Below are 16,150 nucleotides of genomic sequence, written 5' to 3' on the forward strand. Positions count from 1 at the left end.
CAAAGACGTTTTTCAACGTCTTTTCAGACTTGGTCTAGAATTGGTTAGTACTGAATGAATTAAGACCATTTATCAATTACACATTCCAAAAAAAAAAAAACATCCTTTGGAATTGATGTAGACATTGTCTTGGAAGAAGTGGCCAGTTACAAAGCTGCAAGCAAGTCCAACTTACGTCCCATCATTAAAAAAAAAACACAGCTTGCAGGCAAAGTGGTGCCAAACGACAACATGTGATGCCGCCCGCCCCTCTCCGAGGTATCGCACAGATCTGCTCTTGAAAACATTGCGATCAGCAAAAATCAGCACGTGGCACGGCTGGATGAACGAGAACACGAACGCGCCCGCCCTCGGCGAGGAGGGTCGGGCTTAATCATGAACTTTGGACTGCAGTCAGTCGCTCCGAACACTCCATCCCGAGTAATTGTGAGTATCCATGTTTAACTTTTTTTGAAAATAATGGTTTCATGCATGCATGTGTAGTCAAGTGTTTTTGTTGCTCCGCGAACACGTTTTTTTCCGGCAAAAAAACGCCTTACTATACATGGTCGTCTTTGTCGACGAACAACATCTTACTATACATCATAGGTGTGAAACTCAGGTCCTGGAGGGCCTCTGCCCTGCATGTTTTCCAAGTCTCCCTGTTGCAACACACCTGATTCAAATGATCAGATCATCAGCAAGCTCAGCGCGAGCCTGACATTGAACCTGTTCATGTTCATGTGACGAATTTTTTTGCCCAAAAAAACGACCATGTATAGTAAGGCGTTTTTAGCCGCAAAAAAACGACTACGTATAGTAAGGCTTTTTTGGACGAAAAAAAAGCCCATGTATAGTAAGGCGTTTTTAGCCGAAAAAAAAAACGACCATGTATAGTAAGGCTTTTTTAGTCAAAAAAACGACCATGTATAGTAAGGCGTTTTTAGCCGAAAAAAAAACGACCATGTATAGAAAGGCGTTTTTGGACGGAAAAAAAAGTCAATGTATTGTGAGGCGTTTGAGCCGAAAAAAACCGACCATGTATAATAAGGCGTTTTTAGCCGAAAAAAATTACCATGTATAGTAAGGCGTTTTTAGCCAAAAAAAACGACCATGTATAGTAAGGCGTTTTTGGACGAAAAAAAAGTCCATGTATAGTAAGGCGTTTTTAGCCGCAAAAAAACGACCACGTATAGTAAGGCTTTTTTAGCCAAAAAAAAAGCCCATGTATAGTGAGGCGTTTTTAGCCGAAAAAAAAAAACGACCATGTATCGTAAGGCGTTTTTAGCCGACAAAAACGACCACGTATAGTAAGGCTTTTTTAGCCAAAAAAAACGACCACGTATAGTAAGGCGTTTTTGGACGTAAAAAAAGCCCATGTATAGTAAGGCGTTTTTAGCCGAAAAAACGACCATGTATAATAAGGCGTTTTTAGCCAAAAAAACGACCAAATCTAGTAAGGCGTTTTTGGACGGAAAAAAAGCCCATGTATAGTAAGGCGTTTTTAGACGAAAAAACGACCAAATCTAGTAAGGCGTTTTTGGACGAAAAAAAAGCCCATGTATAGTAAGGCGTTTTTAGCCGAGAAAAACGACCATGTATAGTAAGGCGTTTTTGGACGAAAAAAAAGCCCATGTATAGTAAGGCGTTTTTAGCCGAAAAAACGACCATGTATAGTAAGGCGTTTTTGACCGAAAAAAACCCGACCACGTATAGTAAGGCTTTTTTAGCCCAAAAAAAAGTCCATGTATAGTAAGGCGTATTTAGCCGAAAAAACGACCATGTATAGTAAGGCGTTTTTAGCCGAAAAAAACGACCATGTATAGTAAGGCTTTTTTAGCCAAAAAAACGACCATGTATAGAAAGGCGTTTTTAGCCGAAAAAAAAAACGACCATGTATCTATCGTAAGGCGTTTTTAGCCGACAAAAACGACCATGTATAGAAAGGCGTTTTTAGCCGAAAAAAACGACCATGTATAGTAAGGCGTTTTTAGCCGAAAAAAAAAGTTCATGTATAGAAAGGCGTTTTTGGACGAAAAAAAAGCCCATGTATAGTAAGGCTTTTTTAGCCAAAAAAACGACCAAGTATAGTAAGGCGTTTTTAGCCGAAAAAAAAAGTTCATGTATAGAAAGGCGTTTTTGGACGAAAAAAAAGCCCATGTATAGTAAGGCTTTTTTAGCCAAAAAAACGACCAAGTATAGTGAGGCGTTTTTGGACGAAAAAAAAGCCCATGTATAGTAAGCCGTTTTTAGCCGAAAAAAACGACCATGTATAGTAAGGCTTTTTTAGCCAAAAAAACGACCAAGTATAGTAAGGCGTTTTTGGACGAAAAAAAAGCCCATGTATAGTAAGGCGTTTTTAGCCGAAAAAACGACCATGTATAATAAGGCGTTTTTAGCCAAAAAAACGACCAAATCTAGTAAGGCGTTTTTGGACGGAAAAAAAGCCCATGTATAGTAAGGCGTTTTTAGACGAAAAAACGACCAAATCTAGTAAGGCGTTTTTGGACGAAAAAAAAAGCCCATGTATAGTAAGGCGTTTTTAGCCGAGAAAAACGACCATGTATAGTAAGGCGTTTTTAGCCGAAAAAACGACCATGTATAGTAAGGCGTTTTTAGCCAAAAAAAACGACCATGTATAGTAAGGCGTTTTTGACCGAAAAAAAACCGACCACGTATAGTAAGGCTTTTTTAGCCCAAAAAAAAGTCCATGTATAGTAAGGCGTATTTAGCCGAAAAAACGACCATGTATAGTAAGGCGTTTTTAGCCGAAAAAAACGACCATGTATAGTAAGGCTTTTTTAGCCAAAAAAACGACCATGTATAGAAAGGCGTTTTTGGACGAAAAAAAAGCCCATGTATAGTAAGGCGTTTTTAGCCGAAAAAACGACCATGTATAATAAGGCGTTTTTAGCCAAAAAAACGACCAAATCTAGTAAGGCGTTTTTGGACGGAAAAAAAGCCCATGTATAGTAAGGCGTTTTTAGACGAAAAAACGACCAAATCTAGTAAGGCGTTTTTGGACGAAAAAAAAGCCCATGTATAGTAAGGCGTTTTTAGCCGAGAAAAACGACCATGTATAGTAAGGCGTTTTTGGACGAAAAAAAAGCCCATGTATAGTAAGGCGTTTTTAGCCGAAAAAACGACCATGTATAGTAAGGCGTTTTTAGCCAATAAAAACGACCATGTATAGTAAGGCGTTTTTGACCGAAAAAAAACCGACCACGTATAGTAAGGCTTTTTTAGCCCAAAAAAAAGTCCATGTATAGTAAGGCGTATTTAGCCGAAAAAACGACCATGTATAGTAAGGCGTTTTTAGCCGAAAAAAACGACCATGTATAGTAAGGCTTTTTTAGCCAAAAAAACGACCATGTATAGAAAGGCGTTTTTAGCCGAAAAAAAAAACGACCATGTATCTATCGTAAGGCGTTTTTAGCCGACAAAAACGACCATGTATAGAAAGGCGTTTTTAGCCGAAAAAAACGACCATGTATAGTAAGGCGTTTTTAGCCGAAAAAAAAAGTTCATGTATAGAAAGGCGTTTTTGGACGAAAAAAAAGCCCATGTATAGTAAGGCTTTTTTAGCCAAAAAAACGACCAAGTATAGTAAGGCGTTTTTGGACGAAAAAAAAGCCCATGTATAGTAAGCCGTTTTTAGCCGAAAAAAACGACCATGTATAGTAAGGCTTTTTTAGCCAAAAAAACGACCAAGTATAGTAAGGCGTTTTTGGACGAAAAAAAAGCCCATGTATAGTAAGGCGTTTTTAGCCGAAAAAACGACCATGTATAATACCGCGTTTTTAGCCAAAAAAACGACCAAATCTAGTAAGGCGTTTTTGGACGGAAAAAAAGCCCATGTATAGTAAGGCGTTTTTAGCCGAGAAAAACGACCATGTATAGTAAGGCGTTTTTGGACGAAAAAAAAGCCCATGTATAGTAAGGCGTTTTTAGCCGAAAAAACGACCATGTATAGTAAGGCGTTTTTAGCCAAAAAAAACGACCATGTATAGTAAGGCGTTTTTGACCGAAAAAAAACCGACCACGTATAGTAAGGCTTTTTTAGCCCAAAAAAAAGTCCATGTATAGTAAGGCGTATTTAGCCGAAAAAACGACCATGTATAGTAAGGCGTTTTTAGCCGAAAAAAACGACCATGTATAGTAAGGCGTTTTGAGCCGAAAAAAACCCGACCATGTATAGTAAGGCGTTTTTGACCGAAAAAAAAGCCCCTGTATAGTACGGCTTTTTTAGCCAAAAAAACGACCATGTATAGTAAGGCTTTTTTAGAAACCATGTATAGAAAGGCTAAAAACGCCTTTCGATACATGGTCGTTTTTTTTTTCCGGCTAAAAACGCCTTTCGATACATGGTCGTTTTTTTTTTCCGGCTAAAAACGCCTTACTATACATGGTCGTTTTTTTCGGCAAAAAACACCTTACTATACATGGTCGTTTTTTTCGTCTAAAAACGCCTTACTATACGTGGTCGTTTTTTTTCGGCTCAAAACGCCTGACTATACATGGTCGTTTTTTTCGGCTAAAAACACCTTACTATACATGGTCGTTTTTTTCGTCTAAAAACGCCTTACTATACGTGGTCGTTTTTTTTCGGCTCAAAACGCCTGACTATACATGGTCGGTTTTTTCGGCTAAAAACGCCTTACTATACATGGTCGTTTTTTCGGCTAAAAACGCCTTACTATATATGGTCTTTTTTTGGCTAAAAAAGCCTTACTATACATGGTCGTTTTTTTCCCGGCTAAAAACGCCTTACTATATATACATGGTCGTTTTTTTCAACAAAAAATGGCTGACTATACATGATCGTTTTTTGGGCTAAAAACGCCTTACTATACATGGTCGTTTTTTTGGCTAAAAAAGCCTTACTATACATGGTCGTTTTTGTCGGCTAAAAACGCCTGACTATACATGGTCGTTTTTTTCGGCTAAAAACGCCTTACTATACATGGACTTTTTTTTTCGGCTAAAAACGCCTGACTATACATGGTTGTTTTTTATGGCTAAAATGGCCTTACTATACACATGGTCGTTTTTTTTCGGCTAAAAACGCCTTACTATACATAGTCGTTTTTTTCAACAAAAAATGGCTGACTATACATGATCGTTTTTTTGGGCTAAAAACGCCTTACTATACATGGTTGGGTTGTTTTTCGGCAAAAAACGCCTAATTATACATGGTCTTTTTTGGGGGGCTAAAGAGCCCTACGATATATGGTCGTTGTTTTCGGTAAAAAACGCTTTACAATACATGGTCGTCTTTTCCACTAAAACCGTCTTACCATACATGATCGTTTATTTTCTTCTTTTCATTGTTGTCACTTTTTTGATAGGGGGCGGCGGCGAGGAGGATCAGCAATGATGCCTTTTGATTTTATGAATGGCTACGGCTCAATTGTACCGACCCTGACTGGCTTGAATAAAATGTAATTGTTTCAATGCTAAAGAATTGTTAAAAAAAAATGATACAAGTGCAGTTGTGATGTCTTCGCCTGACCATCTGGGACTCGGTGGGGAGGCAGGAATGTCTTAAGTCCACCCTGGCCAAGTTTGATCCTGATCCCCTCAGTCTTGTAAAATCTCCTGAACAATAAACAAACCAGTCAGTCCCACTTTATGTAACAGCCTTGCAGGATTGTTGATGTGAACTCAAGACTTGACTGGCGAGACACGTGTGCAACATTCCTTTTATTTTAATGATTTCCAAATTGTTCTTCCCCGCCCCCCTTCCCCATCGCAGGACCAGATAAAGTAAAGATTAAACCCGCAAGACGATTGTCGCAAAGTTGACATCAAGACTCTTCCACACTGCAGGTGAAACATTAATGTGCAACTTTTTTTTCATAGATTTTTTTTTTATGCTACTCCACTTCAGCAGTACTGTACTGCACTTAGAGAGGACTTGATGATCCTGGTCTAGGACACCGGTGTCAAAGTCAAGGCCCAGGGGCCAGATCTGGCCCGCCACATCATTTTACGTGGCACGCAAGAGCAAATTAAGCATGTCAAGTTCCATGATGCTTGCTCAAGTCTGAACCAACATTTCAAATTGTCATGTGTAATCCACAATTCGTTTATTGTTCTTGACTTCTGGGTTTAAAACTAGCTATTCATTCATTTGTTGTGTGCTGTGTATGTAATACGTGGAGGTGATTAAACATTTACTGTATTGGCCCGAATATAAGACTTTTTTTTTTTGCATTGAAATAAGACTGAAAAAGTAGGGATCGTCTTATATTGGGCGTCTAGACGTTATACCCATTGATGACGCTACGTGGCGCCAGATATCATTGAAGCGAATGCTGATCTTGACTCCCCAAGCCAAAGTGAACCCCCGAAGAATGAAAATCAAAATAGCGGTAGCACAAAGAAGAAAAACAAAAAATAGCAGTAAGAAAGAAAAGAGAAGAAAATAATAGAAGAGATAACGTAGCAACAATCTGGAGAAAAGTGGGTCGAAGATCGGCAGGTTAACCAGCAGCTGAGGCGAAGTTAGGATGTAATTTACATTTCAAAAAACAGAAGCCATTCATTTACGAATGTGATTGCACTTTAGATTGGAATGAGGCAAAATAACATGCTTTTTCTCTCAAATATATTGTTAAAATCATTTGTTTCAGATGCACTGTAATTATTTTCTGTATAAAAATTAATTTGGTGTTGAAAAAGTCTTTTTTCAAACTCGAGTCTTGAAAAAGAGGGGGTCGTCTTATAATCAGGGCCGTCTTATATTCGGGCCAATATGGTTTCCTAGAATTGAGAACGGCCCTCCAAGGCAAACCGTAACTACAATGTGACAAAAATGAGTTTGACACCTCTGGTCTAGGATTTTAGTGTCAACGAGGTTAATCTCGGACGACTATTCCTGAACTTTGTCCCTTCTAGAAAAGAACCTCGGCCATGTCTGCGCTCACCCACCTGCTGGCGTGCCTCTTCGGTCTGGGCTCCTGGGTGTCCATCTGTGGTCTGTGGGTGGAGCTTCCGTTGATCGTCCCCCAGATTCCCGAGGGCTGGTACCTCCCATCGTACCTCTCGGTTCTCATCCAGATGGCCAACGTCGGCCCGCTCCTGGTCACCCTGATGCACCGCTTCCGACCGGGAGCCCTCAACGAGACGGCGGTCATTTACGTCGTCATCGCCCTGGGCACGGTGGCCAGTTTCCTGTTGGCTTTCTTCTGGAAGGAGACGCTCGTGGTGGCGGGGTCACCCCGCAGCGTGGCGTTACTCGTCCTCACCTTCTTCCTGGCCGCCGTCGACTGCACCTCCTCGGTTACCTTCCTTCCCTTCATGATGCGCCTCGAGCCCCAGTACCTCACCACCTACTATATCGGCGAGGGCATGAGTGGCCTGCTGCCGGCTGTCGTGGCGCTCGTCCAGGGCGTGGGTGTGATCCGTTGCATCAACGGGACCGGCGACCAAAACACCACCGATGATTTTTCCACGCTTCGGGCTCAGATGCAGCCGGCCAACTTCTCAGCCGAGGTGTTCTTCTTCTTCCTGAGTGCCATGATGCTGGTGTGCCTGGTGGTGTTTTTTCTGCTCAACCGTCACCCCGCCGTTGCGCGGGAGACGACCAAAAGCCACTACACCGGCGGGGTCCAGGAGAGGAACTGGGTGGAGAAGAGGCCTATGGTGAAGCCATACAGACCCTCAAAAGAGAAGAGCAGTTTTGGGGTTGGGACTTACAGCTGGATTCAAGTGTCGTACATCTTCGTGATCCTGGCGTGGGCCAACGCTCTCACCAACGCCGTGCTTCCGTCGGTGCAGTCGTACTCGTGCATGCCGTACGGAAACAAAGCCTACCACCTGTCCGCCACCCTGGCGGCGGTGTCCAATCCTCTGGCCTGCTTCATCGCCATGTTTTTCCCAATAAGGCAAGTCGGTCAGAAGTGTCATTCTTGATCCTCTGAGTATTTTTATTTTTTACAAACCACAAATGTGAAGACACCCAATGAGTGTTTAAAGCGGTGAAAAATGAACACATGCAAACAATGTCTCATTTGTAACCAGATCCTTGTGGCTGATGGGGGCACTCACATTGCTGGGCAGTGGCGTGGGGGCTTTTATAATGAGCATGGCCGCCCTGAGTCCATGTCCGTTGTTGGTGAACGACGTCTGGGGCGTCGTCATCATGGTGAGTTGATGAAAGCGTTTCCCGGTTGAGGGACGACTTTGTTTAACGGGCTGTCTCGCATTTACTGGCACGCCGCAGGTGCTGGCGTGGATCGTCATGGTCCTCACGCTGTCCTACGTCAAGGTGATCATCGGCGTGATCCTGCGCGACGAGGGCCACTGCGCCCTGGTGTGGTGCGGGGCTGTAGTGCAGCTGGGCTCCCTGCTGGGCGCCGTCGCCATGTTCCCCATGGTCAGCGTATACAACCTTTTTGCATCGGGCGACCCTTGCAATACCCGATGCCCGTGACGGAGCCAGGACGTGCATTTGAAACACTTTTTTTTTGGGGACTAGTTTTACATGCTAACAGGACATTGAGCCTGTATTGACATGAAAATGTGTGTGAATGAATTTCATCCCTTCATTACTGTATATTTAGACTCCTGTGAGATTTTACGTTGTAATTGGAGAAATTGTGGAAGTATAATATTGAGTATTTTTCTCATGGACTGTTTTGATCTAGAATTGTTAACATTCATGTTGTTTGTGTCACGTGTAAATAAATAGCTACCGACACTTTACTGTAGCTGCTCTCTGTGACGTAGCTTTCAGTATGGTTTCATGTGAATGTTTTGTTTTTTTAATGGAATATATACATAATTCGATGTGATCTAGGTTCTCAAGGGAGGAGATGGAACTATATTTTGAATTTCTGAAACTATGTTCATTGATAATTCATGATGACATATGAAAATATTTTCTTGAGTAAGGTGGGGTTTTTTTTACATTAAAAAACAACCATGTATAAGGCGTTTTTCATCATCATCCAGCGCCACGCTGTCGCCATCTTGTGGTCATTATGAGAAATGCTGTCCTGATAACTTCCGGGAATCCAAATCAAAGACTATCCATATTCTTTGTCTCGTAAAAGAAATAAAAAAGGAAAACCAAACCATTACACTTTGTCTGTACCGTGTCAATCTTACTGTTGATTATATTCAGACGAAATCCATTCACGATTTTTCTTTTTGTAATAGCTTATTCCAAACGTCATATCCAAAAACCAAGAGACACGGACTGAACTGAGGGGTCCTTGAAGTCCTGATAGACCACGTTTTGGGAAATCAAGTTTGTAAAGTGTGCCTTCAGCGTCAATAATGATGACGAGGGGGGGAAAGAAATACAATTTTTGATTTACTTCCTAAATTCTTTTTATTTAGGAAAATAAACACCATGGTTGTACCCTTATTATACAAATCTTTCTCTTCATTTTCTTGTATTTTAAATATTTTATATACAAGAACAGAAGGGGGTGAGAAATAGGACAGATTTTTTTTTTTTTAAAGTGAAAGTGCTACTTTTGGGGGGTGAGGGTACCATCTGTGGTTTCCCTATGAGGGAAGACTTGTATTTACAAAGGCACAGTTTCCATGGCAACCGGTGCTTGGACTTGGGGGGCCGCAGGGTTTAATGGGGAACTACGTGACGCAAGTCCTCAGACGATTTTGTTCTCCAGCAGAGCGATCCTCTTGGACATATTCTCTAGTAAGATGCCTGTTAAGGTCAACAACAACAATAACAACAATAAAAGCTGCTTTTTCAGGGTGGGACCTTCATCTCACACATGAAGGAGCCCTGTAAAGGACCTAAAATGCAATCAAAATGGCTGACTTTGTATTTCCTCTCAGACTCAACTCTTGCGATCAAGGATATTTTTCTTCGTTAGTACTTGCAGGGCTTCTTCTACTTTCTTCTGGAACTTAACCAGGGAGTCACACTCGCATGGGTCGTCCTCTGTCGGTCACAGGACATTGAAAAGTTGATATCTCATGAGATAGGATGACATCATATGTCGTCGAGAGTACACAGGTGGAGTCAGGCAACCTTGGCAGATGTTAATCTGCAGCTTCTTGGCGATCTGCGTCATGGCCTTGAAGTCTGCCGTGTAGAAGTAGTGTTCGCCTTTGGGCTCCGAAGCGATCTCCTTCAGCTCGTCCTCGACCGCGTTGCCCACTCCCACGGCGTACATCTTGAAGCCTGCCACAAAAAACGTTCGATAAATAAATGAATTGTTGGGCATTATTTCCCGTGGGGGGTCGGGAGGGGGGTGGCTCACCCATCTCCTTGGCCTTCTTGGCGGCGTCGCCAATGTAGTCCTGGCTGCGTCCGTCCGTGAAGACGATGCCCACCTTGGAGACGCCGGGTCGGGCGCCGTGGCCCACGCTGAAGCTCTTGTCGGTCAGATAGCGCAAGGCCTGGCCGGTCATGGTCCCTCGCTCCATGTAGGCCATCTTCTTCACCGCCTCCTTCAGGTCCTTCTTGTTGTTGTGGCGGCCAAGCGGGAACTCCTGATGGCCAAGAAAGTCTGGGTTTAACCATACTTTACTCTGAGCTTAAAAAGATTTTAAAATATTACAAAATATTGAATTTTTGCACGTTTCATGCACACTATTTTGCATCAAATCTCATATTCAAATTTTTTTTTTTTTTTTACCTGTCGGACCAGGCTGGAGTACTGCACTAGGCCGACGTGCGCTTTGCTGTCTGACACGTCCAGCTTGTCCACGATCTGGTTGATCCACTTCTTGACCAGCTCAAAGTTCTCGGGACGCACGCTCTTGGAGCCGTCGATCAGGAAGACCACGTCCGTCGCCGAGTTGCTGCATGCTGGTCCCCCCCACACACATACACATACACACACACACGCACAAACACACACTTCAGTCTCATCGTTTCACAGCTCCGCTAAAGCGAGCATATGGAAAGCTGTTTGAGCAGTCGCTAAGTTCCATGTACCTGTACGATCTTATAAGACAACTCGGCGTGTTCATCGAGTTGTTTTACAAATGGCCTAAGGGCTTAGCACACGAGCGCGCATTCGCTGGCACTCACCGCTGCAGCTGCGGCCATCGTCCATGAGGGTAAAGCCTTCCTTGCAGGCGCATTTGTATGATCCGGGTGAGCTGAGGCATACCTGCTCGCAGTCATGATCCCCGGTGGCACACAGGTCCGACACTGTGTGTGTTTGTGTGCAGGGTTTGTACGGGCGCACACACAAGCACACAGAGGAGGGAAAAAAAGGGGGGAGGGAGAAGAGGGCAGGTTAGGAGAGGGGGGGAAAAAAAACAACAACTATGACAGCCGGTGGGATTTTAATGATCCACTGTCAGGTTTGAGTGCAGTGGATCCTTAAAATTGGAACTACATCATCCTTTTGACATCCAGCGACATTTAGTGGGTGGAGTTGGGGAACCATTAAGTCATTCAATATAGAGGTGAGTGGAAAGATAATGTACTAAGTAGGTCGGCGTAGAACTATGTAGCTCGCAGGGCTGAACAATTCAATGAATTCAAATGTAGTATAATGAGAACAAGAAAAAAAAAAAAAGCTTGCCGCTCTGCCCCGCTATCGTGTATGGCGTTGCACAGGGTTCCATCTTGGCACCCCTGCTCTTTTCACTGCATTTGCTGTCATTCGGTTCCATCCTAAGAAACCATGCTATTTCCTTCCACCACGAAGGGGATGACAGTCAGATTTCTGGCCAGGTGAGCAAACGTTTGTCCCATCGAGAGGAAATCGAAGAGTGGATGTTACCACATTCCTTAAATTTCAATGAAAAACAAAAAACAAAACCCAACAACAAAAAACTGAAGCTAATATGTTTGGTCCGTGTGGCCCCTGTACATCCCACCCTGTTGACCTAGGCACCATAGTGTCTTTTCTAAAGGCAACAGTCTCAAACTTGGGTTTTAAATTGGACATTGATTTTAAATTGGAGCAGCAAATCGGTTCTGTTAATAAATTCTTTCAATTTCGCCGGCTTTCTATGGTTCCTTTATGAGCTGCCTTTGTTACATCTTGGCTAGATTACTCCAATACATCCTTTATTTTGAAGTCATCCAGTCCTCCCTCAACTGTTTCCAGTTGGTCCAAAATGCTGCTGCTGACCTCCTAACTGGTGCTCGTAAGAGGGAGCACATTACCCCAATTCTGGCTTCCCTTCACTGGCTCCAAGTATATTTTAGAGTTCATTCTACATTTATATAAAAACTAATTTGTCCTACTCACCGACCAAGATTAAGCGGACTCTTTTTTTTTATTGGCAGCTTTTGTGGTTTGAAAATTCGAATAGCAATTAGCTATTAGCATTCTAATATCAGTATCGATTTGAATTCAACCAGTTGTTCAGTCCTCTAATGTAGGTAGGTAGGTAGGTAAACGGAAATGTCAGACACTAGTTAAGCAGCATAAAGAGGCAATGCATTGCAATAGTCCTAAACACCTTACCCTCAGTTAAGCAACAAACATTATGACGGTATTTCTTATCCCCCCCCCCCTCCCCCCAAACACCTTCTTCTTCTTCATCTTACCGCAGAAAGCCTCCTGGAACTTCTTGGTGAGCTTCTCAATGACGCTGTAGCTCTCCACGTAGTCCACGTGGTCGTCCAGCGGCTCGCTGGCCATCTGCTTCAGCGTGCTCATGTCCACGCGGCCCACGCCGATGGCGAAGATCTCGATGCCCGCGTCGCGCGCCCGCTGGGCCACGTCCTTCACATTGTCCTGGGGGCGGCCGTCCGTCACGATGATGGCCACCTGCAAGAACAAAGAAATGCCTCCATCTGAACTTGATTTGGGGTTAATCAAAGTGGCTTATGAACGCAGCCACAGCCTAATTTATGAGGGGTTTGCACACTTGTGTAACTATATTATCTCGGTTGTTTATCTCTGCAAAACATTCCCCCCAATTGAGTTATTAGAGGCTGTAAGTCACATGAATGTTGGAAAAATGTTTGCCATGATTTACCTTGGTCTCATTTTTAGTGACAAAAACCTGCCATTTGAACAGGGGACTTTTTACACCCACTGTAGACAATGTTGTTGTTTGTGCGTGTTACCTTGCTGATGTCAGGAGACTTGGCGCGGGCGCCCTCGTTCTCGCTGAAGGCCACGTTGAGGGCAAATTGGATGGCCAGACCAGTCATGGTGCCCGTGGACAGGGGCTCCACTTTGGTCACCGCCTTGATCAGGCCGGCCTTAGTGCGATGTGTCTTCAGTGATACCTAAAAGCCCAAACCAGAGAGTCGAGGTTAGAGATTTTAATTTTTTTTTAATTTTTTTTTTTTTTAAAGTGAGGTACGCCCACATGCCTCATTCTTGACGCGGCTAGCGTAGTTGACCACGCCCACTCGGGTGGCGTTGGGCCCCACATCCAGGCCCTCGATGACCTTGGCCAGGAAGACTTTGACCTGCTCGAACTCTGAGGGGCGGACGCTGCGGCTGCTGTCCACAATGAACACCAGGTCGGTGGGGCGCGTCTTGCAAAGCCCTGCCGCTGCTCGTCGGGGGGCATGGGGGGGGGGGGGGGGGGAGAGACAAAGACTACAACTGTTACATTACGGCACACGTATTTTTTTACGATAAACTGATTTTACTCCAGACCGTGCTGAATAATGTTATTTATTTCTACTTTTTCCTTATACGCATTGTTTTGTTTGTATATTCAAATAAATCAATCAAGCAATTAGATGCCACAATGACAATGATAGAAGAGGCAAAAAAATAGACGACTGCGTCTCCTTCAGACGCCACAAACAATTTGATTTTTTAAAAATTAGATTAAAAATAAAGACAGAGAGAACAGCTGAAGCTGATGAAAAAAATGAATTTGTATTTGTAATTAGTAAAAAATAAATGAATAAAATAAATTGTAAATATAATTTTTGAAAAATACAAAAAATAACGTGAAAATAAAATAGAAAAGTCCAATAAAAAATCAAAATTTTTTTCATATTTCTATAAAAAACAAAAACAAATAAATTGAAAAGAAAATGTGTACTAAGAGACGAGATTAACACAAATCAACAGAAGTAGATTCAATGCATGACTCGCACCACTACATCACACTGCACCATTTTCATCTCCAAACAAGCACCAATTTCAGCACAATATGCAAAAAAAAACAAATGCTTTTTGCCAATTTTGTTCACAATTAACATTTTATTTTTACCACTCAGTTTCCCCCCTCCTCTTCCCTCACTGCAGTGAGTGACTAGAAAATTCTCCAAAAAGACCACACTACTGGGATCCAAAATGAGCTGCATCGATCATAGTTCCTGTTACTCACCCATGGCGGCGGCTGTGCGGCGATCCACGGTGGCCTGCGCACCAGTCAGCGCCAGCATGAGCGCCAGGAGCAGCGGCGGCGGCGGCGTGAGCGTCATGGCGGCAAGCGAGGACGACGTTTGAGCTGAGACTGACAGACGTACGCACCCGGGGAGTTCCTGGCCACAGTCAGAGTGAGACTGAGGGACTCTGAGCTGGAGGTTATCAATGCAAGTACTTCACACGCACTCAGCACCCCAGCCCCCATGCCCCCACCACACACACCTTCTTTTAGTTGGCCATGTTTGTGCCTGACAAGAGGAAAATACCTGCCCTGGGAGGACCTAAGATGGTGGTTGGGGAAAGGCAAACACCTAGAATGGACAGGTATATGTGTGTGTGTGTGGGGGCGGGGGGTATCAGGGGGTACAGGAGCAACTGGGGTAAGGGCGCTCGGACCGGGCCAAATAAACACCAACATGAATTCCTCTTTTCTCCACACGTTCCCAAAACACATCGAAGGAAGTCGGGGGGGGACAGACGCGCACACAGACCGCTCACTGTGCATTACTGCACGTGTGTGTGAGTACGTGTGTGTGCGCACGTTTCAAAGATTACAGTGGTGCCTTGACTTACAAGTTGAATTTGTTCTGTGAACACTTGTATCATAAATCATCTTTGTGATTACCGAGGGGCTTTTTTAAAAATGTATGGCGACCCACAGGGGTCTTTCCTTTGCCCGCTTGTTTTTTTTCTCGCCGAGTGAAACAAACAACAAATAGATAAGACTTCCATGCCACAAAATTATGAATTGCGATCACTTGTGACACCGTCTTCATAAAACAGATGACTTCATTCTTGCAATATTACAACTTCCCTCACATTGTGATCACAATGTCTTCAAAACCAAGTTCACTCTTGCACAACTAATAAATTATACTGTGATTTATCTCGTAATAATATTATAGTATGACATTAAGCTACATGCCAATTTTTTTTACCTGAAGCGGGACTTTTCTTCTTTACTTTATTCTACTAACATTTCATCTATTTCTTTGTACAGAAAAAAAATCCACTAATGTTGCATTTTAGCTTTTACCATATTGAAAATTGTGTACATCCTTTATTCTACCAATGCTAAGTTTTGATTTTAGATCTGACATTAGCCTTAGAACGTTGCAATTTTTTTCCAGGTAATGTTACCCTAATCTTTTCCATTACGACTTTCTCATCTATCGCGACTTATCTTTGATTTCCTCGCAACACGACGAACTCTCGACTTGGAATCTGACAAGTTTCATAACCTGAAGAATTTTTTTGGTAATTTTGCGACTTTAATTTAATTTTTAATTGTAATTTTGCGACTTTAAAGAATTGGACCAATGACCGAACGTAGAAAAATAACGCAAATGAGGTCGTATGCAAACTTACGTCTTAGAAGGAAAGAACCGTGTGCTGCTTCGTCTACGGAATTATACAACACAGACAGTTAGCGTCACAGAAGAAAGAGCACCATTTTTTCTTTATTTGGTACCTCATAAACGTAAGTCAATTACGCTAAATATATTTGTGAAGTCTTTTCCTGGCAAAAACACATGGACAAAATTTAAAAAAAAAACACTTACGAAAGATGCTTATAACAAAGTTCCATCCATGCACCGTGGTGGTGTTTGGGCACTGCCGAGACCCCCCTGAGGGTGTAAACACGGGGGAGGGGACAAAAACACTGTCATCAATACATTCACGTATACATTCTATACACATCAATGGGGCCACATCCATATGAAACAGAGAGGCCTCTTTTGACCACCAAAATCCCACCCCACCCAACCGAGCACATATTACTCTCGCCTCCCCTTACACACATACACACACGCACCGCAAGTGAGGATGCAAACCAGAGGCGGGAGAGTCTAGAGTAAGTGGTCCAACACATTTTC

The 16,150-nt window shown here is 43.0% G+C and overlaps 2 protein-coding genes across 2 annotated transcripts; one reads left to right on the forward strand and one right to left on the reverse strand.

The window, feature by feature from the left end:
- Positions 1-78: 78 nt before the first annotated feature.
- si:ch73-196l6.5 (riboflavin transporter 2) lies at positions 79-8,749 on the forward strand. Its single transcript, XM_052069292.1, has 5 exons — positions 79-426; positions 5,735-5,808; positions 6,880-7,868; positions 8,005-8,128; positions 8,207-8,749. The coding sequence occupies exons 3-5, from the start codon at positions 6,895-6,897 to the stop codon at positions 8,414-8,416; spliced, it is 1,308 nt and encodes a 435-aa protein (XP_051925252.1). The 5' UTR covers positions 79-426; positions 5,735-5,808; positions 6,880-6,894; the 3' UTR covers positions 8,417-8,749.
- A 124-nt stretch (positions 8,750-8,873) lies between these two features.
- On the reverse strand, positions 8,874-14,470 carry matn1 (matrilin 1). Its single transcript, XM_052069290.1, has 10 exons — positions 14,233-14,470; positions 13,256-13,440; positions 13,004-13,168; positions 12,479-12,701; positions 11,000-11,122; positions 10,602-10,774; positions 10,224-10,455; positions 9,992-10,144; positions 9,821-9,901; positions 8,874-9,652 (listed from the first exon to the last, which is right to left on the reverse strand). The coding sequence occupies exons 1-10, from the start codon at positions 14,327-14,329 to the stop codon at positions 9,603-9,605; spliced, it is 1,482 nt and encodes a 493-aa protein (XP_051925250.1). The 5' UTR covers positions 14,330-14,470; the 3' UTR covers positions 8,874-9,602.
- Between the last annotated feature and the right edge of the window lie 1,680 nt (positions 14,471-16,150).

Source organism: Hippocampus zosterae, chromosome 7, assembly GCF_025434085.1.
Source record: "Hippocampus zosterae strain Florida chromosome 7, ASM2543408v3, whole genome shotgun sequence".
In the NCBI taxonomy this organism is placed as follows: Eukaryota; Metazoa; Chordata; class Actinopteri; order Syngnathiformes; family Syngnathidae; genus Hippocampus; species Hippocampus zosterae.